This window comes from Pteropus vampyrus, unplaced genomic scaffold, assembly GCF_000151845.1.
Source record: "Pteropus vampyrus isolate Shadow unplaced genomic scaffold, Pvam_2.0 Scaffold11, whole genome shotgun sequence".
NCBI classification, from domain to species: domain Eukaryota; kingdom Metazoa; phylum Chordata; class Mammalia; order Chiroptera; family Pteropodidae; genus Pteropus; species Pteropus vampyrus.
Genome location: NW_011888792.1, coordinates 12,453,496 through 12,481,293, shown reverse-complemented (window position 1 = coordinate 12,481,293; position 27,798 = coordinate 12,453,496). Strand labels below are relative to the sequence as shown.

At 34.2% G+C, this 27,798-nt stretch overlaps 1 protein-coding gene across 12 annotated transcripts in view; it reads left to right on the top strand.

Annotated features, from left to right (window-relative positions):
• The window catches only part of MCTP1 (multiple C2 and transmembrane domain containing 1), a 464,000-nt gene that overhangs the window by 297,903 nt on the left and 138,299 nt on the right, over window positions 1–27,798 (top strand). For all 12 annotated transcript variants that reach the window (XM_023523311.1, XM_023523308.1, XM_023523343.1 and 9 more), the window contains 5 exons: window positions 7,459–7,561; window positions 9,304–9,406; window positions 9,737–9,838; window positions 10,219–10,293; window positions 12,224–12,343. In XM_023523311.1, coding sequence (XP_023379079.1) covers window positions 7,459–7,561; window positions 9,304–9,406; window positions 9,737–9,838; window positions 10,219–10,293; window positions 12,224–12,343 — 503 coding nt within the window. The remainder of the gene's footprint in view (window positions 1–7,458; window positions 7,562–9,303; window positions 9,407–9,736; window positions 9,839–10,218; window positions 10,294–12,223; window positions 12,344–27,798) is intronic.

Sequence of the window (27,798 nt, the reverse complement as noted above, 5' to 3'; positions counted from 1 at the left end):
ATGTTAAATTTTAAAATCATATATCGGTTTTATTTTATTTCATTATGGTAAGAATGAAATTGCAAAATCAATATGAAAAAGACATATTAGATCTAGTGAGCAAAGAGCTACAGCTCTAGGGGGTCAATTTTCCTGCCACAATGAAACCTGCTTCATGACTTAATGAGAAAAGAGAAGCCCTATTATTATTATTCAGTCTCTGAATCAGATCCAGTGGGAACCTAGTGAAGAATGTCAGTTAATGTAATTCTACCAATCAGACATTTAAAATATGTTTAGGTCAGTCAATGAAAAAGGCTAAGGTCAAAGCCCCCATTACAGTGATAAGGGGAAGATTGGAAGATGTCTCCTACATACACTGCTTTTTGTGCTGGTGGACCTTATGGATTTCCTTCAACTATAACATTGTTATGTTATGATTGAAATTTCAGTTTGTAGGAAGGACAGATGGCAACCTTGATTATAGTTTTTTAAAAAGATTAAAGTATAGCCATTTCAAACTGTGGCAACTGAGGAAATTAAACCAGAGAGTTTAATATGTGCAAGGTAGGCCCAAAATAAAAGGCCTCCAATGGGTATGAATTGCTTTCCATGCTATTGAAAGCCTTCTGTGTTTATAGAGACATGGCAACAAAGAGGTGGTCACTGGGTTCCCCCTGACACGTACATTTTTATAACACATCACATCCAGCAGTCTGTGCTACTTGTCAGCTGCAAAGTGACCATGGACAAAGCCCACCACTGATGGATCAGGATTAACTTTCTATTCTGGGAGCAAGAATATCATTCAGTATCTTTGAGCGACTTTAATGCTCAAACCAGTAGTTTGCACAAACTGAAGTCGTTCACTTGCCCACAAAACAGGTAGCAAGCAGGCAGGGGTGGAACAGACTTTCTCACAGTTCTTTATAAATATGTCAGTGTTGTGACCTCGAAGATTAAGGGCTAAAGAGTGAGCGAGAATTAGCCAGTTCATGCACCCCATTTAATCCTCACTGCTGTTTTGAAGATTGTCAGAAAAGATGCCCATTGGAGACAATTCTGATGTTTGTTTTTATTGTTGTAGGAATGGCTTTTCAACATGAAAAGAATTGAGGTAGTAGAGTATATGCTTTAAAATCTGTTATAGATGTAGTTTTATGAGCTAGAGTAAAAGAGTCTCTTTCTAATTTTAGTTCCCTTGGGAGATTTTTTTCCCTATAAGAATCTAGGAAAAAAATAGTCCTTAGTATTTAACTAGATTATGTATAAATGCATCAGTTATCACATAATCTTTTTAAGTATTTTGTAGTAATTATGTAACATATATCTAGATTTTTGTGTTATAGAGACCCTATTAAAAGGATACACAAATAGATTTAAGCTACCTATTTCTGGTCATTAATTGTTATTCTTTTTTTTTGTTTAATTGTCCTTCACTTCTAAAATTGCTGGTGATAGCGTTGTGTAATCACCACAGATCACCAGAGACATCTCCACTGGGGAAAATTCTTCCCTTCCTTTTCCCCTTCCTGTTCTAGTATTAGAGCGTGATATGCTTCCTTCTCATTGCTCCTATTAAACCCTTCACTTCCCTTTATTACAGTGATTACAGCCCTGCATTATAATAGTGCATTTACATGTATCATGTCCACTAAATTGTGCATGCCTTGAGAACTGGACTATGTCTTAATCATACTTATAATTCCAGGGTGAGAAGAGCAGACACTCAATAAGTAATTAATGCTTCAGAAGGTATTCCTATTTCTTCCCAGAAAACTGTCAACATGGAAAATTACCGTGTTCCCCAGCAAGGGGGAGACTCTCTTCTAGCTGTCATGGTGCTTAATGCGGTTGACCCCACTGGCCTTGTCCTCACTTAGCACCGCTGCAATTCTTATCTCGCATCCAAAACCAGAATACTCAGTTTCCTGCGAAGGACATGGATAGGCACTTTTTGGGCAAAAAGGTGGATGTTAAGGAAGAACTAGTTGCTACTCACAGGTCTGCTTTAGTCTTATAAGAATGAGTTAAAGAGAGATGAGAGATTATGTCATCTGTTCCCATACATTTAGGCTCTTTAAATGGCTCCAAATTATCAGAAACAAAAAACACTTCAATTTTGGATGCTGCCTTTATTCTTTGAACTTCCATCTACACTACTGAGTAAAAACATACAGGGGTCAGCATTGCATCCCTCTCTAAAGCTTTGCAATGAATAGTGCACTTCATAGACATCAACACTCCATGCTGTAGTCAAATTCACTCCTCAAATACTATCAGCAAGCAAAGCGGCATAGTACAGGGTCTAACTGGAATGAAAAAAGGATGAAAGGAAGGAATAATTAAGGAGATAATTAATGGTTAAGTCCATCATTGGTATTTCTGTGATTGTTTGCATTTGTTTAAGTGGCACATAATCAGAGCTGCAAAATTTAGGAACTGAAAAGCCAGTCATTTAAAGCATCACTTAGCAAACCAGATAAGCACATTAACTGTGTGTAGCCACTTCTTTAAAATAAAACTAAAGTGTATGCTTTTTAGTAGTAAGTTTATAGTATTCGATATTGTACATGTACTGTTATTTTGATTGAAATTGCTGTTAATTTTTAATTGCCCTTGAATCATGCATTGGCAGAAGGATAGTTTCTAAATTAGTCAAAAATAACACAGTGTGTAATGACCTGATCTTGGCATCCATTAGTGATACCTGTAAAAAGATAACTTTTTAGGAGGATAAAATGACTAGAAGTTAAATGTAAAATTGCCTGCTCTTTCCTTCCTTAAAATTTCTTCTTTGCCAGATTTTAGATATCCAATCTGTGCACTATGTTGAATGCTTCTTGATCTTGGGAAAAAAAGACAGGCTTGGCTAAACTCGATGAATTTTTTTTTAATCTCCAGATAATATCCGGCATAATAGATTAATATTGACACATTCAAATCCTGTTGATTTTACCTTCAACATATATCCAGACTCTAACTACTTTATAACACCTGAATTACTGCAATAGCCTGATAACTTTTCTCCCTAATTCCTCCATAGCCTTCTCTCTACCTTTTCTTTAAATAGCACTCATCAGATTGTCACATGTCAGCTCAGATCCCTCCAAAAGCTTCCCCTCCCACTTAAGGTGAAAGCCAAATCCTACAGAGCCCTACCACCCTCCCTGTACCTCTCTGACTATGTCATCTAATGCTTTCCCTGCCGCAATCCATTCTTCCCATAACTGGCTTCCAGGATATTCCTAGAAACACCAGACACACTCATTTCTCTGACCTTTCCATGATCTATTCCTCCAGGTAACCCAAGGCTCACTCCCTTGCCTCTTTAACACCTTTGCCCAAATGTCACTTTGTTAATGAGAACTTCTCTTGCAGCCCTTTTAAAAATCGTGCATACATACTAGCATTCCTCATCACTTTTTCCATTTTTTTATTTTTTCCATAGCACCACCTTCTAAAATAATAGAAAGTGTTCTTCATTATCTATTTTATTCCTCAATGTAAATTCCAAGAATTCAGGATTGGGTTTTTTGTTGTTTGTTTTATGCACTTATGTCTCCCTAACACATAGAACACTGCCTGGTATATGATAAGTAATAAACATCTGTCGAATGAATGAATCTACAGTCAAAATGTTAGCTAGTTCTCCTCGTGTGTGACTTACTAACTACTAAGATATGACATAGTTATTGGGAAAAGTCTTGCCTAGTGGCTTGCATTTAAATATATTTTATTGAAGAGAGCATGGACCATAGGGGCAGAGCAAAAGCTCTAAAGGTCAGATAAACCTGGGTTTGAATACCAACTCCACTGATTACAAATTGTGTGACCTGGTGAGTTATATAATCTCTTACCTCAGTTTCCTCATCTATAAAATGGGGTAGTAGAGTAGTCATAAAATTTTCAAGCAAATGAACATAAAACCTAATGTTGGGCTTTCAGTAAAAACTCAATGTTTGTAATTGCCATTTATATGCTAATTTTTTAAATAAAATATTTTATAAATGTTCACTTTTTTGACTAGGAAATTTAACTCAAGATGTGAATTGTTTGCTGTTATTTTTATGCTCTAAAGCACATTACAATGTTTTAAATATTTCTGCTTGAAAATATATTACGTAAAGCTAGCATTTATTGATGCCCTGCTACTGTGCCAGACATTCTGCTAGTTATATACTATTATCTCTGCAAGGGGCCATTACTGTCACTATTTTTTACATAAGGGAGCAAGCCTAGGATCATGGAGTAAGGGTTCTATCTCAGCTTGCTCAGCCTCTGAAGTTTTGGCCTTTTCCCCACAGACCACTGGTCTCTCACTTTGAACTTCAGCGCTCTTGAAGTAACTCAAATATTTGAGGATTCGAAAGGTGTGGTGCAGCTCAAGTAAGGGACTTAAGAGGTCTTGAGATTGAAGATGAGACTGAAAGACTATATTCCATGCAATACAGTGTGGATTTTAACCTACAGGCTCTGGGAAGACATCAAAGGTGTTAAACTTGAGAATAAGGTTTCAGAGAAGTATAAAATGACAGAATTTTCAAGGATTGGTTTGTGTCATTTACTACAGTTCAGTCTTTATTATGACTGTAAACACATTAAGAATAATAGATTTTAGATTGGGAAAAATCAGAATAAATTAAAGCCATGTTAAGTACGAGTTTGGTCTATCCTAAGCAAAAGCTCTTTAAAAAAAATGTAAGTGCCATTACATTCCACACAGTGTCTAATAACGTGGTCTCTTAAAAATTATATTGCTTACCTATTTCAAATTACAAAGTAAGTGCAGTAGAACAATATTTTTTAAAATGATGGTATGCCACTGGAATTTAGAATAGCAAAATGACTGAGAAATGTGCTCAAACTGTTATTTTGGTCTCTGATCTTTAACATCTTTATTCCAGTAGAAAAGAGTGACTGCAAAAGTAAGTAATGTGATGATAGATGGCTGATGTTGGTTTTCCCCAGTCTTGAGAAATGATCACCTAAGAAATTATGAGTCGACACTGTGTCATGAGCATAGAGTTTGATAAATGTATTAGTTTCTTAACAAGATATAGGAAGTGCTAAACATTGAGAACAGATTTTGTTTCTTTAAGATCTTTCAGCCAATCACTGACTCTAGATCTTTTATTGTCAGCAAAAAAAGATATAGTAACAAAAAAGATGGTGATTTAAGAGACTTCCCATTGAGCTAGTTAAAATTATTGGAAACTCTTACATAACTTAATATAATTCTGTAAAAAAAAAAAAATCAAGTAAAGATTTTCATTTATTGCTTATAGAAGTTTAAAGTACATTCCCCCTCACCTCACCCCATAGATATTGGTTTCTAGATTTAGTTCTTGTGTTTTGCTGTTGGAGAGGTGGTGCAATTTTGACTGAATCTATTACACATTGTTGATCACTTGAGGGCAAGTAAAGCCAAGTCAATCGAAATAAAATAGTAATAGAAGTAAAGCAAATGAAAATATGGGAACAAAAATACCGAAAAGTGGAGTCTTTATGTAGTCTTCTTATTTCACTAAATGAAGATTAACATGAATGTACATGTATGACAGTATGAGAAAAATTAAAAGGAGGTCCAAGGAAGAGTGTGAGAGTTACACTTGTCTTTTAAGTAAATGTTTCCCAAGGTAATCAATCATTTAATCTAAAGTTCTGTCTAAAGTGAAAGCAGAGTAGTTACTCTTTGGACATGGAATTCTGTCATAAATATGGCTTTAATTTTTTCTCTCATCACTACAGTACATATGTTTTATTTCTCCAACACTTTTATAAACTGTTCCAGGCTGTAGTTAATGTCCTATGTTCTTTCGTCCATACCACAGCACTCAGCTCAACAATAGGTGGGAGATACTCAATATGAGCTATAAGAATAAATAAGGTTTTGAAACCTGTGTGAATCAACTTTCAGTGCTTGTATATGAATTCAAAGGGAGAAAATTAAGTTGTTGATGTGGCGAATAAAATATATTACAATGTGTTTTAATGAACAAAATAATCTTTTTTGAATACTCTCTTCCATGGTGTGTGTGAGTTGTGAGGATGATAGCAGGTAGAGCAAGGGGAATGAAGATCGGGGAAGAAAGACAACACAGATTCTAAGCCATAGGTAAAATTTTCACCAGACCTCAAAGACATACTATCCTCTATTCTTTATTGAAAATTATTCCCCAAGACCAAAAATTGAGAAGACTACTATAATGTTAAATTATATAATTATCGTAGGGTATATGAGGCCACTGCACTAACACACACATATTAAATCTCTTTTTAAAAATAAAATTAATAAATTAAATTAAAGGTGAGTCAAAATTTGTACAGCTTATTTTAAGAATTACAATATGGAAAATAAATACACTGCTGTGTGGGAATACATAGATTATCTGTCACTGATAGCTAATGAATTCCTTCCTATTAAAATTTAATTGAAAATCTTCAATGATATTTAAGCTTTCACAGAAGTGTAAACTACTGTGACTACAATTCACAATGCATTTAAAACAATTATTCTTTATCATTAAAGTTAATAATATGCACATTAACCTCTTATGTAGTCTAAATCAATATTGTAGTTTAAAAGATATGACCTCTGGACAGCTTTGTCTAAATATTGATTTCATTGTCATTTGTATAAGGTATCAAACAAATTACATGCTGCACTAATATCATTAATGATGCCCCCTTAGAGCCTCTGACTTTATGGGTTCTTATAACATAGGACATGACATTACAAAATATTGAGGACATCACAAAATATAATTGCTGAATGGATGAGATTTGACTATCGCAGAACGGAGTCGCTGTAAACAGATAACTTCCAATCCTTTACTCTCAGTGGACCAAAAAAAAAAAAAAAAAATACTACTCTTTAACATGCAGATTGGTTGTTGAGGTTGTTTCGAATGGAAGAATTTTTTCTGCCTCAGAGAGTCTGATTTACCTTTTTGTGATGCCTTAGATATTTCAGAAGAGAATCTTAAGTCAGATTAAAATGTAATTTTGCAATATAGGAGTTTTCGCCAAATCAACTTGTTTAGAAATTTCTGTTACAAGTTACAAGTGAGTCAGATGAGTTGGAAAATATATGCGTAAAAGAGGCTGAACCTTTCAAATGGTCATTATAGAATTAAATAAAAACTCATTTAAGAATGGACATGCAACACATTTTTCTTCATAATTGGCAGTTATATTATTATTTTTGTAAAAAAATGCAAATTGAAATACTAGCTGTATAATTTGCTTTCTTTTACTTTTTTGTGGTTCTAAATTTCAGTGAATCACAATGATTATTAACATCATCCAGTTACAGCTAAGTCTATTTTGATGTTGTTTTCTATGTTTATGTTTTTTAAATTGTACTTCCCTTTTTGCTTTTTATAAAACTTTTTAGAAACAAGATGTGATCATACTCATGACACTCTAAGCTGTGGATGCTATAACCTAAAAAATGTTCCCCCAAATCTCTTGTAGGTAAAAGTGACCCATTTTGTGTAGTAGAACTGAACAACGATAGACTGCTAACACATACTGTCTACAAAAATCTCAATCCTGACTGGAACAAAGTCTTCACATTGTAAGTAGTAATTACATTCAGCTCATTTCAAAAATGGTGCTAAATGATATTATTTTTGAGATTTTGTGTGTCCGTTTAGTCTTAACTGATTAACAACTCAATGCATCTGGGCTGCCTTTGCTAGCAACAATGAATATCGTAATTGCATTACCTTCCTGATAGTGAAAACCTGGGGCAAGGGTATGCCTTTTTGTTGTTTTCATAGATATTTTTTTTAAATCGTGCTTTCTTTATGATTTCTCTAAGGATTTTGCTCCTATTAACTGAATTGCCATACTGCTTCTTCCTTTTATACTTTCTATTGAAATTCTCCCCAATTGCATTGATACCAAGGAGGACAAAGCTCTATTTGTTCCATTGCTGAAATCAGCAAACAATTCGGTCTCGAATTCGGCAGATGCTTTAGTTTTGGTTTGTTGCATTTTAGCACAATAAGAATATTAAGTATTGTCCTAGTTACCAAAACACTCTGTGAGTTAATTTTCCTTTTGTTTTAAAAAGTTTGTAAACTATTTTGATCATACGCTATAAAAGCTGCTGATGCTACACTGTGGTATCTACTGAGTTAGTTTTTATTTTTTTTAAACTAGTCTTTGGTAATGAATTCTGAACAAAAGAAAACTCCAAACAGAAGTGATTCTTAAAAGTTTTCTAACATAGTTTTTTTGTGTATGTATGAAAACTGCTAAATTCCTCATTAATTTCTTATAATGTCTCTACTTAAGAGCCAGTAACTAATCAGATTTAATTATCTGACCAATTTATCTTTAAGGAATTCCACATTTTTATAAGAGATGAAAGCCTGGTCAGGAGACTTGCACTCCTAAGAAGGTTGTGGAGAGTGTTTTTCTCTGGAATGCATAATTGAATGAATAGGTTTGATTATTATCAAAGCCATTAATTGATTGTGCCCTGATAAATCCTCTTCTCACATGTGGATGCAGCCTTTCAGTAATGGATATATTCATTTTTTTGTCTCCTCTTAATTCATGTTTTCTTGGTAAACAGTTTGATCAAAGAATAAATCCTTTCAACAATTGGGGTTTATTTTTCCAGAAACAAAAATATGAAGAGCTTGCACAGTTGTTTATTAACATATGTTGTCTTTGGAACATAATGGAACACTACTTAATTTCTAAATCCTAGGGTGGTACAGTAGCTATCAATGTTACATTTTCTCTGTTCTGTTTTCTGTTTTAGTTAATTTTTACTAAAAACCAGAAAGAAATAAGTCAATGTTTTCATGGGAGCTGTAAGCAAAAAGGAGATGTCCTATTATAATAAAAAAGAAAAAATATATTAAATATAACGTGACTCTTGCTGATATCAAACCCGATGATGTTTTATTCGGGGTAATAGGAAGATAGGAATTATTGTGATAATGAGAAGAAGGAAAAGTCTAAAAACATCAGTGCCACTTTGGTGTTTTGTTTTGTTTTGTTTTTACAATAACTTCTGTGTCCATCCAGATGGAAAATTATATTTGATTAAAAAATTATAACTTGAAATTATGATAGCATTTAAAGTTCCAGTTATGGAACCATCACTGTGGTCTACTAAGGTGAACTGTGGGAAATACTGTCAGATACGAAGCTACCTTGTATATGTGTATATGCAAATAGCATACATAAAAACTCATACACACAAAATCAGTGGAGCTATCCAAATTTTCAAAAACATTTTTGTTCTTGTTCCCCACTGATGAAGTCTTTTTTTTTCCCTTACGTATGCTTATTATGCAGCAACATTAAAGATATCCATTCAGTTCTTGAAGTGACAGTTTATGATGAAGATCGAGATCGAAGTGCTGACTTTCTGGGCAAAGTTGCTATACCATTGCTGTCTGTAAGTTTTATTCACCTGACACACTGCTCTGTGTTGCTTTTGCTCAAGGAAAAAAAAAAAACCCTCAGCTCTATATCTGTCATTTCTCAACCAAGGTCTGTAATAAGAACACTAAAAATTTTAACATACTCAATTCACGGCCATGTTGAATCCCATGATAGTTAATTTTTCCTGACAGACTTGATCCTGGTAATGAACAGGTACTTGTCAGAATTGCCACAGTTGTTTTGGGTTCTCTGTCAGTTTCAGCAGCTGGGGGTCAAAGGTCACTGAGGGAGTGTATTCAGTGGAGACCGCGAGACAGACGGCTGTCATGTCCTTTTCCCGCAGATTCAAAATGGTGAACAGAAAGCCTACGTCTTGAAAAACAAGCAGCTGACAGGGCCAACAAAGGGGGTCATCTATCTTGAAATAGATGTGATTTTTAATGCTGTAAGTCTTAACTTTGGCTTTTTTGTACTGCTAAAGAGTTCAGTTTCATGAAAGCTTTTGTTCCTGATTTGTAGAGAATTTCTGTCATTCCTCATTTTCTCTAAACCTTGATGTATCCTGGAGAATACGCTTCTGCCACTGCCTGGCACACCCACACTTTCTGTTATAGTTGGCGGCTGCCGCTGCGGCTGTGCTCCGGCCGCTGTCTGCCTGCTTAAGAAATGGAAGCGCATGCATGTGCAACTGTATACATTTATATTTTATGAGCACAGCAGCCAGGACTTTGAAACTTTAGAAATTATTGCAAATTGAACTGCGTGAAAAACTTGTAAACATTTGTAATATATTAATCCATAACAGACACATATGTTGATGTATAGGTGAAAGCCAGCTTACGAACATTAATACCCAAAGAACAGAAGTACATTGAAGAGGAAAACAGACTCTCTAAACAGGTAAAAAAGCAAGGAAAAATTACTCCCTCTGGGAAGACCTGATTATATCTGTAAAACATCTACTTAAATTCAAATAAACTTTCGAGGCGTGGAGGGGGGTCTACTTGTGTAAAATGGCTTTTTCTTTTTTTCTTTCTTTTTCTCTCTTCCCTTCCTTTCCTTAAATGATCAAACAAGGACAATACCAAACTATTAAATTGGATGGGGGTGGTCAGAAAAGAAAGGGGATACTGTAGAGGCTGCATAGAATGGATATGTATTCATGCATTAGCAAAAGAGTGATCATTTGAACATAAAATACAATTTGATTGCCATGGAATGTGTAAATGAGAACACCAAAACCTGAGGTTCAAATATATGTCCAGACCACCCACAGGTATGATGCAGGTGTGTGTAAAGCGAGCCCAGCATAAAGCTCTTCCCTCTAATCCACAAGAGAGGGGGCTCCATCTTTTAAGGGAAACCTTAATTAAATTTTGACGATGATCTTTGAGAAGTGAACTTTTATTGGCATTTTTAGCTAAGAAAATAGAAAATCAGGAACTCTGATTTTTCTGTCATGAAGGAATTTTAAATTAGGCTTGATATCTTGTAATTAGACTTGTAGTTTTAAATTAGGTTTAAATCAAGTTAAGAGTACTAAGCTACTCCTTTTAAAATGTTTACTTCTAATTAACACAGCTAAAAAGAAATGTATTTGTTATGATTATTAAGTTTATAGAACTCGTGTGTGTATACTAAAATATCTAATAATTTTCTGGGCTATTAGAAGACTAAAAATCTTTTTATTTTTAATCCAATCAATTCACTATAAACAGTGGGATCTTTGGTTGTTTAAAGATAGTATGTGAGTTACAAATGCAATATCTAAATAGAAATACAGATTACATTTTTCCACAATTAAAGAAAAAGTAATCAAAGTAGTTCTTAAAGGGAGTGATCAGGGGTCAAGAAAGAAAACATACAGGGAGACTCTTAACTTTTCCTGAAAGGAATTTTATTTTTAACGACTTATTTAAACTGGTATACATGTACTTGTATCTACATTTACACGTATGTATTTTTTTCATACAACCTTAGTAAACTTTACATAGCTACTTCTTTAAAATATCAGATCAACATTGAAGTATATTTGGAAGTAACAAAATATTTACCTGCAGACCTATTATTTTAATTATTACATAGCTGTAGGTAAGTTTTTGAACCATCATCTAGTACATGTGCTATTTTTATAGCTGTATTCATGTCTTAGTTTTAAATTTTAAGTTTAAATTATATCAATTCTCATATGCAAGTTTTAGTAAAAAATTTTGTAAAGTATTTGGTTACTATATATTTTTTCCTAATTTCAAAATTATGAAAAAATAAGGAAAAAATGTAGGTTAAATTTATTGTTGGAAAGAGAGATAGAGAAGGAGAGGGAAAGAGAGAATGAGAAAAGTGATAGTAAGAAAGGGAGAATCCTACTAAAATAGTGAAAAAGAATGTTTTCTATAATAAAGCAACGCTTGACAGGTTTTTCTAAAAACATTCTAAATTATCTATTTCACTTTAAAATATCTTGAAATTAAAGCATTTTAAAACCTCAATAATATTTGAGTTAAAAAATATATTTAAGGTTCATAATATGTAGATAAAAAAAAAAGTTTTTAATCCTTTGGAGATTTTTTTTCTTTTGAACAAAGATAGCCCAACTTACCTGATAATGTTATTTAAGAAAATATATTTAGCTAAGAAATTGCTCTTATAATCCAGTTTCTCCAGAGATACTTCTTTCCCTTTAACTTGTGAACCAAATTGCTTGGTATATTCTTACAACTTTATTAACTTTCTGAATCCTTTTAAAATCACACTAAGCTTGAAGAATTTTGTAGCATATCTGATGGCTCTTAGTCCTGCAAATTCTAATAATATTTTATCTTCCTTTCAGCTGCTACTAAGAAACTTTATCAGGACTAAGCGTTGTGTCATGGTGCTCGTAAATGCTGCATACTACGTTAACAGTTGCTTTGATTGGGACTCGCCCCCAAGGAGCCTTGCTGCCTTTGTGGTATGATCATACTGTATTACTTATTGTTATTCATTAAATTCAGTAATCATAGCTGCGTGTTTCTGTGGCTATAGTAACAGTTATGTTGATGTGGCCATTTTAAAACTCCTATTTTAAGACTTGACTGGACAGATTTGCCGTGGGCAGGAACCTGATGGATTGTTCAAGGTCTGAGTCTAAGAATACATCCACCCCCCACCCTACCAGACTTCCGGAATGCAAGACATCTTCGCCAATGTATAATTTTCTCAAGTGACAGTTAAAAAGTAAAATTTTGTATATTGCATAATCCCAAATCCCAATAGCAGAGCCAAGAGAAGTCTTTAGTGTTAAAAAAAAATTAATAATCTTGACCATCCTTATTTTAGTTTTATTCATTCTATACAATTTTCAAAATATGAAAATCATTGGCAGTAGAATGCTAGCTGGTAATAGTTTAATATATGAATCAATTGGAAGTGGATGTGACCTATTTAAGAGGCATTTTATTATTTCTGAGATTTCCAGTTTTTAAAAAAGGCACAAGTGAGAATTTGATAGATCCAAATAGTCTTCTGACAATGTTCATCGTGTACCCTTTTACTTTGGTTATTTAAAAACTGCTGAGGAGACCAACTTGCAAAGCTAGAAAATCCGAAATAATACTTTCCTCTGAGCTTCAGCTGGAATTTTCTGCTTTCACACTATTTTTGCTTATTCAAGATTTCATTTTGAAGTTTAAGTGGAATCCTTCTTTTGAAATCCTTTATTTTATTGTCATATTTGTTAGAATATGATTGCCTTATGCTTTTATAGTAGAAGGTGGCTTTATTTTGGGGGCTTACAAGAAGGGCCTAATTACAGTAGCAAATCAACATTTTAGTATTTCTATTCAAATGAGTATACGCACATCTGTTTAGTACTTTGAGCTCTGTCCTCCTCTCATGCCTTGTATGGGACTTTCATTAATGTTTGAGCACATGGAACAAAGAATGTGTATGTCCCTTTGTGTTGTAAGTTACCAGAAAGTTAGGCAGCCTGCTTCCCATAGACATGCCGTTATCTCCTTAAAGAAAGCGATTGTCATCATCATTAAGTTTTAGAAAAGAAAATCTGCCTCTTTTAATATTCTTTTATTTAGTTCTTTCACATAATAAATACATTGGGGTACTGTTAAGCAAACTTTATTATGATTTTTTACTATCATAGAGACACTTTGATGTTAATGAGGAAAAATTGATTTTGAGTTTCTTTGTATATTTTATTCCATTACTTCTAAGTTCCATGGGGCTTTATGACAGACACAATGATATTCTACCAAAAAGGTAATGCTGCTGTCTTTGAATCATTTCTTCCAAAGTCATCTCCCATAGCTGTTTGTGAAATTTGAAAAGAGAGAAATCTATATAATTATGTCATTTGTTCAGGAACATTCATTTTTAATGTTTTAGTGTTATTTGTGTTGTGTAAGTCTTTATAAAGTTCATCTGGCTTCTAGATGTCACTCATGTAAAGTGAATTCAAGATGGTAGACTTTGTTCAAAATTTCCTTCTAATTAAAACAAAACAAAACAAAACAAAAAAACAGGCACCAAAATTCTGAGAAGCGTAGGTACATGTACATGATAATACTTGAGTGATTTCACTGTAAGAGAGTTAAAGTTCACTGGGTAAGAAATGTAATATCTCTCTTAGCTGATGGTCAGCTTCTGTCAGAGTCAGTCCCGTGAAACAACCTGAATGCAAGATGCTTGGAGAAAAGGGAGGGAGGTCACAATAAAGATATGAAAAGGGAGACACTGACGGTGAAAAACAGGCCACAAACTAATATGTAAACATACATTAAGAGTACTTTTGAGAAGAAACAATAATTAACTGTTTCGCTGAAAAAAAAAAAAGTACCAAATTACATACTATTGAATGTGATGAAACTGAATGACAAAGCCAAACTTCACTTACCTAGACCCGAACTGAGAGTTCCACAAGAATGCAAACCCTACCTTTTTCACTTGTATTCCAATATTACCTACAGAGTATCTGGCCCTTAGTAGGCTTCTAATATAAATGGCTATCTAAATCAATAGACCAATGAATGAACCAGTCAATCAATCTGAATTTTTTTAATGTGGAGAAACTATTTAATGATGCCAGATAAATAAGGGTTTGCTCTAATAAAGCTAGTTATTAAATGATGATGGACATAGATTAATGCTGTTGTAGCAATTTTCCCTAGATGTTTCATTTCCATTCTAAATTATTTCATAATCTTCTACCAATCATCTATTTAAACCTCAGAGTAAATTCTGATACAAAAATATCTTTATTTAATAATAACAACAACTAATATATATTAAGCATTTGTTTGCCAGGGAAGTGTTTCTCAGGCACTAATGAATGAAAGGGCTTTTCACGCATTAATGAATTTAATATTCCCAACAACCTTATTATGAGGTCGATACTATTATTTTCCAATATACAAAGAAAAAAACGAAGGCACAGAAAGTTAAGCACCTTGGCTACAGCCACACAGCAGATATTATTTCCTTTCTAAAAGAGCTTTTAAATATGTACCCTGTAATCTTAATATCATAACAATTCCGAAAAAAAAAAAAAAACTGTTGTAAGGTTTTTATTTATCTTGTAAATATTAAATGGTGTGGGTATTTAAAAATGAAGTGTTTTAAAGATCTCATTGCATAACCAGAGCCTTTTTAGGCCAGTTTATTGAAAAGAACTTTCCATTAGGAGAAGAGTATGAGTAGCACCCCATTGTTACAAGCATATTGTTCCCATCATCCCCTGTTGATGGATCATGGGTCTATTATTATAATGTTGGTTACACTTGGCCCACTTTTTCATAAATGCAGCTGCCTCGTGGAGCATGTGCATTTGTACCATTATGTGGCTTGGTTTTAGGCCCAGATCAGTAAACTTTATAATGTTTAAGTGCCCTTTTTCTGTTCTGTTTTACTTCTTTTCTAATTTACTATCCAAAAATAAATGTAGAATGATGAAATCAAAATGAAAAAAAAAAAAACCAATAATTTTGTTGTCCCAATGTCAGATAAAATGGAAAGAACAAGAAATGCAGAATTAGGGCTGCTCTGGCCTCTTTAGCACTATACCTGTGTGCTGTGGGGAAGATTCAAAGCTGGCTGACGATATTAGAAGCTGAAATCAGCCAGGATGGTGATGGATAAAATATAAGCAAACATATTCCTGGGAATGTCCTTGTTTTCATGTGCTGTGAATTAGGTTTTTAAATTTTACTGTGAATATTGTATGCCTGAGAGCGAACAGACGTATGTGGTGCAGAAGGCATTGCTTGTCTTTTGGAATCATCTTTTGTAGACGTGGAAATGTCTCATAAATTGGGCCTAATTTTCATCAGGCTCTTGACCAGACATTTGTGTTCTCATGGATGTCAGTGGGTGCAACATGGGGGAAAAAAGAGTGCACATTCTTTCTTTCTTTTCAGTACTGTCATTTCTCACTGTAATGAGCACAAAAATAATTGGACAACTGAGCTATCAGTAAAAGGACACACTTCAGTGTGCATCAAAGAATTATTTTACAGGACAAACTTTAATCTTTAAATGTGATTGTAGATAATTTGTGGTACCATCTGTCCATTTGGAATTGTTTTAGCCTTTTCTGTCGTTATACAGTAAGTGCCGCTGTGTTTAACATTAACATTTGATATTTTACACATTTAATTTCTGTTCTGCTGTGTGGTCCTTAGGGAACGGAGTGCTAGTGCTACATGAGAGAGACAAAGTATTGATCAGTTAACATTTCAGCTACATTTATGTATGTCGCAAAATTAATGAAAATGCCAGACAAAAATGTCAGAGTGCACAAAAAGGTAGAATTTAAATTTGGTAGTTTAATGAAAAGTTTAAGATGTGCATTATCAAAAATGTCCTCTTGCCTTTAAAGTACAATTCCTAACAGAATAACTACAGGGAGACACATATTTTACTTAGAGGAACAATGAACATGAATTATGAAGGGATGTCGACTTCTCAAAAGTACCTTGTGTTCCAAAGTGGCATGTTTAAATGTTTAACCGTTACTCATAAAATGCATTTGTTTTTGTTCATATCGGAAGGGCTTCTGGCTTCAACCCTCTATCCTGACCAGCCTATGAGGCAGACTTCCAACTGAGATTCTCTCCTTAGGTTTTCCTTGGTATCCATGTGTTCCTTTTGTGTCTGTCAAAACTGAGAATTCCCTCTACAGCAATTCATCGAAGCCACTCTGGTTCATTACTTGTTCCTTTCTGGGTCCTTTCAAATGGCTGGTTTTTCTTTGCTTCCAGATAATTTGTGCTCCACCTTCATTCAGTCCCCATTTTACTAAAGGATCACACTCGGGACAACAGCTACTCTCAGAAAAGCTGGGCATTATGCAGGAGAAGAGAAAAACAGAGATGATGTATGCAAAGAATGACATGAGGCAGCTCTGTGTAGCCAAATGATTTTTTAAAAAATGGAGGAAGCACAGGCGAGGGAGGCAGAACTGAACTTGCAGAGGCGATGGGGTAGACAATGATCTGAAGACAATAGGCTCTGGAGGATACCTTATCAAGTACTTCCTGGGTAGAAAGCCGGCTGCTATAAAACAGCATATGGGTTTTTCTAAAAGTTATTATAAACAATAAGGACATTTTAAGTGGCCTTCGTGTTCAAGGAATGAATAGGGAACATTGCGTAAGGAGAAATATCAATGCAAAAACAAAAGCATGTCTACTTCACCTACAGTTCAAGTCTTTGCCTTCATATTACGGAACAATATAGGGTGCTTGTACCACATATGGAATGTAACTTTAAGTTTCTAACAGAAATTTCTATTTTAAAAATTTCAGAGATAGCAGTAATACCACACCAACAAAATTATGCTTCGAGTCCATGGCAATTTTTAAATGACTTTTATTGAAGCTTTTTATTGTTGTTGCTACAATTTCATTTTAATGGAAGCAGAAAAACTGGAAATGTTCCAGAGGTAATTTTTGTTACTTTCCCTACAACAGCAAAACAGAAGGACTCCCCAAAATCAAAGAAACAAGTACTAAAACAAAATGATTTATAACTGATGGTCCTGCCCCTATATTCTTGATTTTTCCTAAAATTATATAAATCTAAACTTCAAAACCCTTCTACCCATCCTCCTTCATTTATGCTTTCCTCTGATAAAAACATATACTAAGTTTACTAAACAATACTTTCAATTTAACTTATACAAATTTTAAAAGTACATTAAATTTTTCCTTTGTAAATACGCGAGGAAAGGAGAAAGCCTCTTTGGAATTTCATTGATTTAGAAGATTGTATACCTCCAAAGTTGCCTAAAATTCATTTTACAAAGTCACAGATTATTGATACATAGAAGATTGTAGTACTACGATTTTCTTTTCGGTAAATAGATGTGTGCTCAATTCATATGGACATACTGACACTTCAAGTTGATACTCAAAATATACATTTCCCCCCAGATTTATCTGAATTCCAAGGAAGAATAATTTTTTCAAACATTGACCTATGAAAAATTAGGTTTTCTTAAGTGGTGCCTTTCATAAAGCATTGCATATAAATTCTTACAATTGCATTAAAGACCACAATTTAGAAGTGAATTGAGTTTTAGAATTCATCACAATTAGCTAAAATCAACCCTGAATCTTAGGACAGGTAGCAAATCAGATATTAATCGAACAAAGCATTTGGACTAGATGTCTCTAATTCTTCTCGAGGAGTGATGCTGTAGTTCAGTTTGTAGGTCTACGTAAATGTATAGTCTTTTTGTTTTGTTCCTATAGCTGATACATATACAAACACAGCACTTTCTCAAATCAGTGCTTAGTTCTCCTTAAATGCTGCCAGTGCCCTTTTTTTGTTTATTTTAATAGATGGCAGCAAAAGGGCCTCCTGGTCTTTGGAGGGAGATAATCACATAAGCCACAGAGTCTACTACTCTCGGAAAAGCTTATTCCTATTAAATTTTATTTCATATTTATAATAAGAAGAATTTAATTCTTATAGCATATGACATGTTCTATTATCTCTACTCTCCTTCCTTTGTCTTCTAAAATAGGAACTAGTAAGGTGCTTTAATGTGGGGATATTTTCTTCTGTGAGTGATTTGGGGAGAATAAAATCATTTCACCTTTTCTCAGGTGTAGTGCTGTTGTGCTATATTACAATTAAACATAAACCACAAATATTATCAAAAGTATTATGATACCGTATTGAATATAGGAATTAGCCTTTTCACGAACCTTAATGGTATGTGCAGTGAAAGCTGGCGTGGGGCGGGGGAAAAGCAATGCTTCAGTGTAGTCCCCTTCTTGCTGTATGGCTGCTGTCCCACTTTACCTCAAGCAGCCTCTTTGCATTACTTACCAGGTGGTTTCAACCTCAAAACCTTCATGAGACCTTTAAAAACTAGGTTACATAGTCCAGATTTTTCAACAGAGTTGATTGAGCATCAAAAATTATAAAATATTGAAATCAGAGGGGTCCCACTCTGTTTCCAGATTCCTAAACCAGTGTTCTTGACTTCTGATGAATTTTTTACCTTCCAGCTTTAATTTAAATTGTTAGGAACATGAATTCGGAACAAAAAAGCAAGCCATGTTCCATTGCAAAATATTATATAAAGTGTTCTGCAAAGAAAAATGTTTAAATGAATAAGATAATTATATAACTTATTTTAGTAAAATTTTGAAGAGTAAGGATAATAACTCTTCTGAAAGATTGTAAATTATAACGGAAGTGCAGTCATTAATATCCTTTAGTCAGTAAGTTTACTTTCTACATATTTTCATGCCCTTTGTATCAGTAAATATTAAGAAATAGGAGTAGCATGCTTTCTGTTGTCCTTTTTTTCTATTGGGCCAGTTATGAAGATATACTTTAGAATTATGAATATATTACAGTTAATTTACCCAGTGAGAAGCTAACCTGAAATGTTGCTAAGGAGGTTGTTCCTGTTTTTCATTACCCTTTGTTTGCCATTTTACTACATTTTAACATGATAGTCAGAATTGAATACAGACACAATAGTCAGTCCTGCCACATTTGGTCTGTGCATTATGACTCTGCATTGCATCTTCTACTTTGCTGTGATGACAGAGGTCCAACACTCAGCAAGTGGTAACATTAAAGATCAGTAACAGAGTAAAGATGAAAGAGTGACCATTTACTCGTGTTCGCACCAGTCATCAGCTACTGGCTCAAAGGAAAGTAATGAAGAGAAAATTAGAGAAAAGCTAAGAAGCAAGAAAAGATGGAAATTATATCAAAGCGTCAACAGATATTTGGATAAAAATGAAAGTCAGCCTTGATTTTAAGTATGGAATAAAAAATTTTAGAGATAAAACTTGTCTTTTTTTCTTTTTTTTAAATTTTATTTTATTAGTTTCAGGTATACAGTACATTGGTTAAACAATGTTTCTCAACTCTCATTTCCATATTCACTCCCTAAGGAGAAGAATTTCGTTTAATTTTATGAGTGATATTAAATACTAAGGAATACAATTTTGTCAGGGAGTAGTGAGTTTCGGAGGACCACAAATCATTGTGATATGTAATTTTTTTTTTTTTTTTTTTGCTTAAAGAACCAGATTTTGCTCCCTTAGGTGCCGTATGGCTCCTGTTGAGAATGCATGCTTTATATGAAGTTTAATGTGAGTTTAACTACGTTTACTTTCATGCTCTTAGTGTTAGAGTCTAGTTTGGATTTTTTGTAGTTCGCCTACAGTGCAAATTATCCCAGTAGATAATCAGTCTGGAGAATAAGAATTTGTAATCTCTGTACAAAATCATTAACTCCAATTAAATTGGAGTCCAATTAAAAGAAAATTTTGTTTGGCTTTGTAGAGATAGAAGAATTGAATCTTCCCCTTATGAAAACCTATGTAAGAATTTTCTTCTCTACAACAATTCTAAGGGTGCATTGTTGTGCTTCACTGAAATGGAGAAGTGGGGTGAGCATCGATTCTGGCCTAAGTAATATAACCTCTCTCATTATGAGGGTTTGATGGGTTTTGTCCATACTTTGCACTATATTTATGACTAATAGATAATCTTTATATTCTTAAATGAATATCATTATGTCAGAGAATATCATTATGTATAAAAGCATACTTCATTAAGCTCGATTATCTATTAGATCTTCATTGGAAGGGCAGGGAAAAAAAGGTCGTGGAATAGGAAAGTCACTTGAAACAATGAGATACATGTTCTACTGGCTGTTCTGCATGGCAAGTCCCCCAGTTCTCTCACAGGAATCAAAAAACTTCTGCTATTGTAATTTATCAATACTACATAAATAAATGATGTTTTATATCCCACTTAGCTATATACAAGTAATTCTGCTGTATTTTCCGTAGTTAGCATCCTACACAGTTCCTGCCAAGTGGACTTCAGGCAATGCTTACATGTTTGAAGCAAGAACATAGCATCCCATTTTGTCATAAAATGTTAGTGAATTAAATAGTATTTCCCCTAGTCAATTAGAGAAATCTTTTGGATTTAATTTAAAATAATAGATTACCAAGGTTTAAATGAGTCCATTAATTATCTACAAATTGGTATACTAAGGTTGTATAAAAGAGGTGTTACATTTTTGAAGTGATATTAATAAAGTGATAGCTGCTACTCAGAGAAAATTAATTCATAAACATAGAAGTTCAGATTGCTGAGTTCACTTTTTCTAGTTAGGCAGCAGTACTGAAAACTTATATGGTTTTGTTTAAATTATTTTAAATAGAATTTGGTTCTTCTATTGCAAGAGCCTATTGCATCCTTCAACCAGGAAGCTGATATTTATAAAAGAGAACTTTAAACCTATGGTCTACTAGTTTGTCTGGGTGTGCACTGTTTCCTTCATTTTTTAAATTCTCAGACTATGAGCCTTCTACCACATTTTTATTTTTAATTCCTAAATCTCAGTTGATGTGTAGTTAAAACTAAATCTTTTTCATATAGGCTCCCAACCTTTAAACAAGATGTAAAAATCTGTTTTATAAGACCATTGCTTAGACCTTGGAACACATTTCCCCATAGTAGCACTGTCATAGGTAATGACGTAGAACCACTCACAAAGCCTGTCGAGACTTTCATCGAATACTAGTTGTAGAATAGTAACGTTATGTGTGGGAAGTAGATTCAGTGGAATCATGACTGAGTGCTCAGGATGCCAGGAACACATCTATTCCAGCCTCACCTTCAGGATAGAGCATCTCCCTAATGGCAAAGGCATGGGGCATGCAAAGGTGGAGATTGTGTGGACTCCAAAGGGTACAGATAAAGTCATAAAATGCTACAGTTGGAAGGGAACTTAGGGATCATCTTACAGTAGAGGGAATTAAAATGCTAACAGTAGACTTACCGAGATACCAGCTCTCCATCTCCCCCACTTGCTGGTAATGGATGCTTCGAAGACAGCAGCATTGAGAAGATAAGAAAGGCAGAGAGAGAAAGAAACAGAGAAACAGGAAGACATCGATCTCTAAATCCTGAAGTTTATAAGTCAAGTTGTCCTTAATTAGGAGAAACTAAGTATCTGACATTGTTCTGTAAAGTTTTTAGAACGTAAAATTGGACCCTGATCGTTGATATTTCCTTTTAAGGAATGTGTTGATCTGGGAGGGCTGGAATCACCTACTTGAAATATTAAATCTGTGCTCACTTGGCTTAGTATTATTCCTGTGGTTTAAGTAATGTGTATATCTTCTATTTTGATGAACTATGCTGTTAGTTGAGGTCATATCACACTATAGCTCCCCAAAACACTGTGCAGAGATGTGTGTGTGGTATAAAGAACTCTTAAAAGAGTTCACTGTGTGTTTAAGGGAGCTACACTTTAGACAAGTAAAGAAATGTCATTTGGCCTCTAAGTATAAATTACTTATTCCCCAAAGTAAATGTAGACTCATTAAGAATATATTTCCCAGATTTCAAACATATATTTTCAGAGTTGCTTAAACAGTTTAAACCATCTATATTGATCCATATTGATTTAATGGTAGCTAAGATGAACTTACCCATGGCCTAAATTTCCATTAGACTAAATAAATGCCAAGGAAAAAAGTGTATGTATTCTGAATTATTTAGAAAAGCTGGTGATCCACCTTCAATGTATTGCTCTCATTCTAAATTTCTTTTAAAATCATATAGATCAAAATTTTTCTAGCTTACAATTAAGCAATATAATAGAATAGTATATTCCTTTACAAAATGGTGGAAGTACTGAAATAATACTAACTTCAGCATGTTTTGAGATACTAGTAGAATTTGTTGGGTGTTGTCCACTTCGTTGCATAAATTATGTGAGGTATAGTTTACTATAAATGTGGTGCACCAGTTTATTTTGATTGGAGTTACTGAAGTGAAGAAAGCTAAGTTAAATCATCTATATGAAATGCTTTGAAGTCCTTAAGCATGAGAGCTTGTGGACCATTTAGGCTTGAATGATGTCTGTGATCATAACACAGGTTTTTGTTCCTGAGAGCTACGTGGTCTTTTCCAAATTTGTATCAACCTTGAAAAATTATTTAGCTTAAAATTATTATTTAAAAATATTCTATATTTGACCTAAGAAAGAGAGATAAATCACAAGAAAAACTATCCCATCAGTGTTTGCTGAAAATGCATGATTCTTCCTCCAAAAATACAGTGGAGACATAGTTAATAATACCTGGGTCTATTTCTAATTGATTGGAATGTTTAACCTAAGTTTAAGAAACTAGGAAATAAAATAGATTGTAAACTGAAAAATGCTATTTGTCAGTATTTCTAATCCATTACTAGAACCAGTGACAGGAAATAAATTCAGGCTGTTCTGCTTGAGATGCATTTCAGTTGCCATTAACAGATCTTCCCCGTTTTCATGCACACTCAATAAAACTGTGTTGAATGACTGACTCAGATGACTTCGGCGGCAAAACTTAAAGTTAAAGCTGTAATATTGTAACGGAAACCCCCAACAGTGGTATCAGATGAAGCTGAGAATAAATGTAGTATATCAGGTGTCATAAAAGGGAAAATGTGGGATACATTTACGCTCTCCTCTATCTACTATGAGATTCATACATAAGATTCACACTCATTATTCTCGTCATCTTAATGAGATCAGTGTGGGAACATTTCTTTCCTCTCCCTCTTGACTGTCAGAAATGGGGCACTCCATTATTTCTCCTTCCTCTCTCTACTTTTAAGAAACTAGTAATATTTTCTTGGCCAGAAATGTTAACTGGTTACAGCAGGCAGCCCCAGAGTATTGCATAAAAAAAGGCTTAAGGACTTTAGGTAGAGACCACAGTGTTTGTTAGTCTCTCTCTCTCTCTCTCCTTGCTCTTATTCTTTTTCTCTCCTGCATGTACTTTTTTTTTTTCCAGACTTTTATCACCTGCCCTATTTCCCAAGGGGTTTTCTTGGAAAAGAAGGGAAAATATAATTTCTCTACGTGGAGGAAAATATGGTACCTAAGTATTACCTCTAATTGCTATCCCCTTCTCATTAGATCTATTGCCCTAATTAACATTGCACACAGTCTTCCTATACCAAGTCTGAATGCTATTGGTTCATGTGTCCAAGCTGGACACAAGTCTGAAAGAGGTAAAATGGACAAAGGACCAACTTCTAATACATCTTATCCTCAAATAAATTTCCAGATCTGTCAAGAAACAGTCATGGTTTATAATTAAAGTTGCTAGGAGATATTTTTTATCATGTTTTTAAATCACGATTTCCTTTATCCTTAAGGACAAGACAACAGGAACTTATGGAAGTATTATTTAAGCCATCTGGGCTATTAATTATTAATATACATTGTAACCACACAGTTTTCGGTACTACTTTCCTTTAGAGGAACTCGTGTGTTAAAAGATTTCCTTTAACATGATTGAAGAATTTTGAAGAAGGCATTTTTAATATTTGCTACCTCTTAATTATAACTTGTTTGAGGCACCACTGTTAGCACAGGGATTATGAGTTAATAAAAGTGTCATAGTATTAGTGAATAAAACCCTATGTAATTTTCCCCAGGTAATGATTAATAGCATAAGGCTATATTAACAATACTCTTAGTATACAGTCCCTAAATATATTTGATTCTCATCCTTTAGAGGGTAATTTTACACTGAAATTCAGTAATAAAATGTTTGAGAGATTTAGTAAGCTAGTTAATGTAAACTTCTTAGATGCATGAATCTTTTCAAATGATTTGTATTACATTGCTATGTAAAATATTCTATTTTAAAATCAAGCTGAAAGTTTTAAATGTTAGCTTAACATTCGTCAGAGCAACCTTATTGAGATTCATAAAGAGCTTATTTATCTCACCACAGTATTTGCTAAAACAGTTAAAAAGTAAAATTAATAAGCCATTAGGTCATTATTACATAATGTTTTTGCTCACATAGATAAATGGGTTCCTTTTCCTCTCTTTCTTTTTAAATAATGTCTCTCTGGCTTTGTTCCGTGGCTGCAGCAGGCTGTTAGTATGTATCTTTCTACCATCAGAATGAATGAGATATATCTGTATAAATTATTGATTCACTTGAGCCTACCTCTGTAATTCAGAGCTGAAAACTCTGGCAGCTTATCTAATAGAATGATATAACTAGGAGACTGAAGTTACCTACCACAGCAACAATTGCCAGTTGGGGGGTCAAATGCCCTTTTACCTTTATACCTGAACACCTGCAAATTGAGCTGTATCCCATTCAGAATTTTAAGAACAGGTCCATTGTCGCAGGAAGTAGAGTTTGTTTCTTAGAGAAAATTATGCCAGTTCTAGTTCTGAATGAAAGACAAGGCTTTTATTACTCGAGGGATATTAGGGCTGACTGCTTTTTTGAGAAAACAAATTTGCAGTAACTTTATCTGTAATTTAGTCCTGAATGGGTGCAAATAGACTGCACATTGTATGGTGCAGAAAGAAGAAAATAGGGGTTTGTTAAAGCCATACAAGGGCTATGTAACCATTATATTTCCGAGGGAAGTCTTATCAGAGTTGCAGGTTATAAAGGGGAATATTTTGGTTACAGCCTGAGCATCAAACACCTGTTTTGAATTTTTAGTTTAGAATGACATTGGAAAAGAAAGTTTTTGTCTAAAATTGAAGATGATGAAATACCCAACTCCTAAAAGTTGCTATACAGGTTCTCTTTGACTTAGAGGCTGGCCCTATCCAGAAACTTCAGAAATTATTATAATCACTCTTCATAAGGTTGAATGTCAGACTCAGAGCTGGTTGGAATATGTTGACTTGTTTTGTTTTTATAAGGTTAGATTCATAGGTTTACATACCCTTTCCAATTAAAAAAAAAAAATTCTATGCAATGTTCTTCACCTATGAGTCTGATTCAAGTTTTGCCAAGGCTGAGAGCAAGATGAACATTTTGAGTAAGGGACAAGAAAAAACATGCATCAGCTGATGAGCTTCCAGGTCACACAGTGTGGGGATTAATGGATCATATATTATTTGGAGAAACTCATCCCTCAAGTTGGTCACCCACTCCTTAGTCAGCAAGTTCAGTAGTTGTCATAGAAACACTTATTTTTTACCATGTGATAGTTGATCGCTGACATGGAACCAGACTAGGTAATCAAACATCTTAGCCATATGCTTGTTCTGAGCTCCAACCTAGTCAATTAGCACATTTTATATTAAAAACTTAGTTGTAATAGGTCTTCATTAGCTAGCAGTTGCCATAATTGAATAGTTACTCAATTATGTTCGTCCCCCACCTCATTTTCACCTCTTTACAGAGTCCAAGTAGGAATATATCCAAAAACATTCACGAGCCCCACTTCAAGCAAAATTCATGACCCACACCTCAAATAAGCTGTTAGAGGTTGATCCAGGGTTTAATACTTAATTTTTCTTGCTGTGTTTTGGCATAGATAAGTAGGCCCTTGGGCTCTCCCTTTTTCTGATTTCTAGTGTTTCTTCCCTGAGTAGAGGACAGAAGTCTTCTATGGTAAAAGCCCATTGTGCAATAATGTCTCTAGGATGTGACTATCTTTCTACCTTTAAACCCACTTCTTCTTTCACCAGCCTCCAGTCTCCCCACCAGATACCCATCTGGACATACCATTATCCTGGGACTATTCCCCATCATGTTCATGTTCATTGTGGTCTCTGCTACCCTTTGCCTGTGTCTGCCATATTTCATGCCACTGAAATTCACCTGCACCCTGTATTATCCGATGGTCAAATCTGTTATCTAGGGGTGAGAATGGGGCCATCCCTAGATAACATATACACATTGGATCACTGGCCTTGTGGATAAAATATTTCTGATTTTCCTTGCCATCCATGCCCTTTTTCACAAGCAGATATAAAAGGCTATAATTGGGATATCAGAGAGCAGGTAGAGCATGAAAATAGCCCCCAGATAATACCACGTAGGAAATTTCTGGCCCTCGTCACTCACGCAGATGCTCTTCTTCGTTGGTGTGAATAGTACCTCTTTGTTCTATGAAACAATCTGGAAGATAATTGGTCATAAAGGTTTTCTGAGCTTGGTAGCCTCAACATGCTCTTTTCTGTGTTATACAAAATAAGCAAAAGCAGGTACCCTCATAAAAAGTGTAACAAACTACACTAGCTTAAAAAAGGAAAAAAACAAGGGTTGAACTTCCCTGCATAATGAAGCATGATAGCTGCAAATGTTCAGCCATCGGAATGGCATATCAAAAGGAAAGAGAATCAAAGTCATGCTACCATTCTCGCTACTGTCTGTTCCCTGGAACATGGTAGGGTCCTTTCTCATGCATCCACCATTGCTGACTAGGTCTTTGCAACTTAGATTTGTAGGCGGGACTCAATGTAAGAATATAAATTGTTTCGAAGATGACAGATTACACATCTGGTTTCTTCTCCCCCCAACCCTTGTGTTCACCTTTATAGCAATTTTTTTTTCCAAAACTAATGTGGTTTAAAAATCATTTTAAGTTGCCCAACATAAATGATAAAATCAAATATTGGATTCACAAACAATAGCCTTTATTGGTTTGTGACAAGTGATTCATCTTTTTACATTAGTGCAGCTTTCTGAACCAGATTATTTTTCATAATTGATAATTCGTGAGTCATATATTTGTTATCTGTTCTTTTATGGCTTTGAAAATAGTGAACGATGCCAAAGATCACTGTGCTTTTATAAAGAAAATTATTTTAGTGTACTTTATTGGCTGGCATTTTCTGAAAGTATGTTACCAGTAAGTTTTGTAGAGAATGTAACAAAGATAAAAGTAACATCCCTTGCTAGAAAGAGACCTGATGGGTTTACAATTCATATTGATAATGTGAATTTAGTTTTAGAATTCATTCATGTTTAGCATGAGAATAATGAAAATACACAAATAAAAAAATGTTAACTACAGTTTTGTGAGCTAAGAAAAAATAACATGAGTAATTTTTCCTATAAACCATCCACATTAAACAGTACACAAATGCAGTAGGCT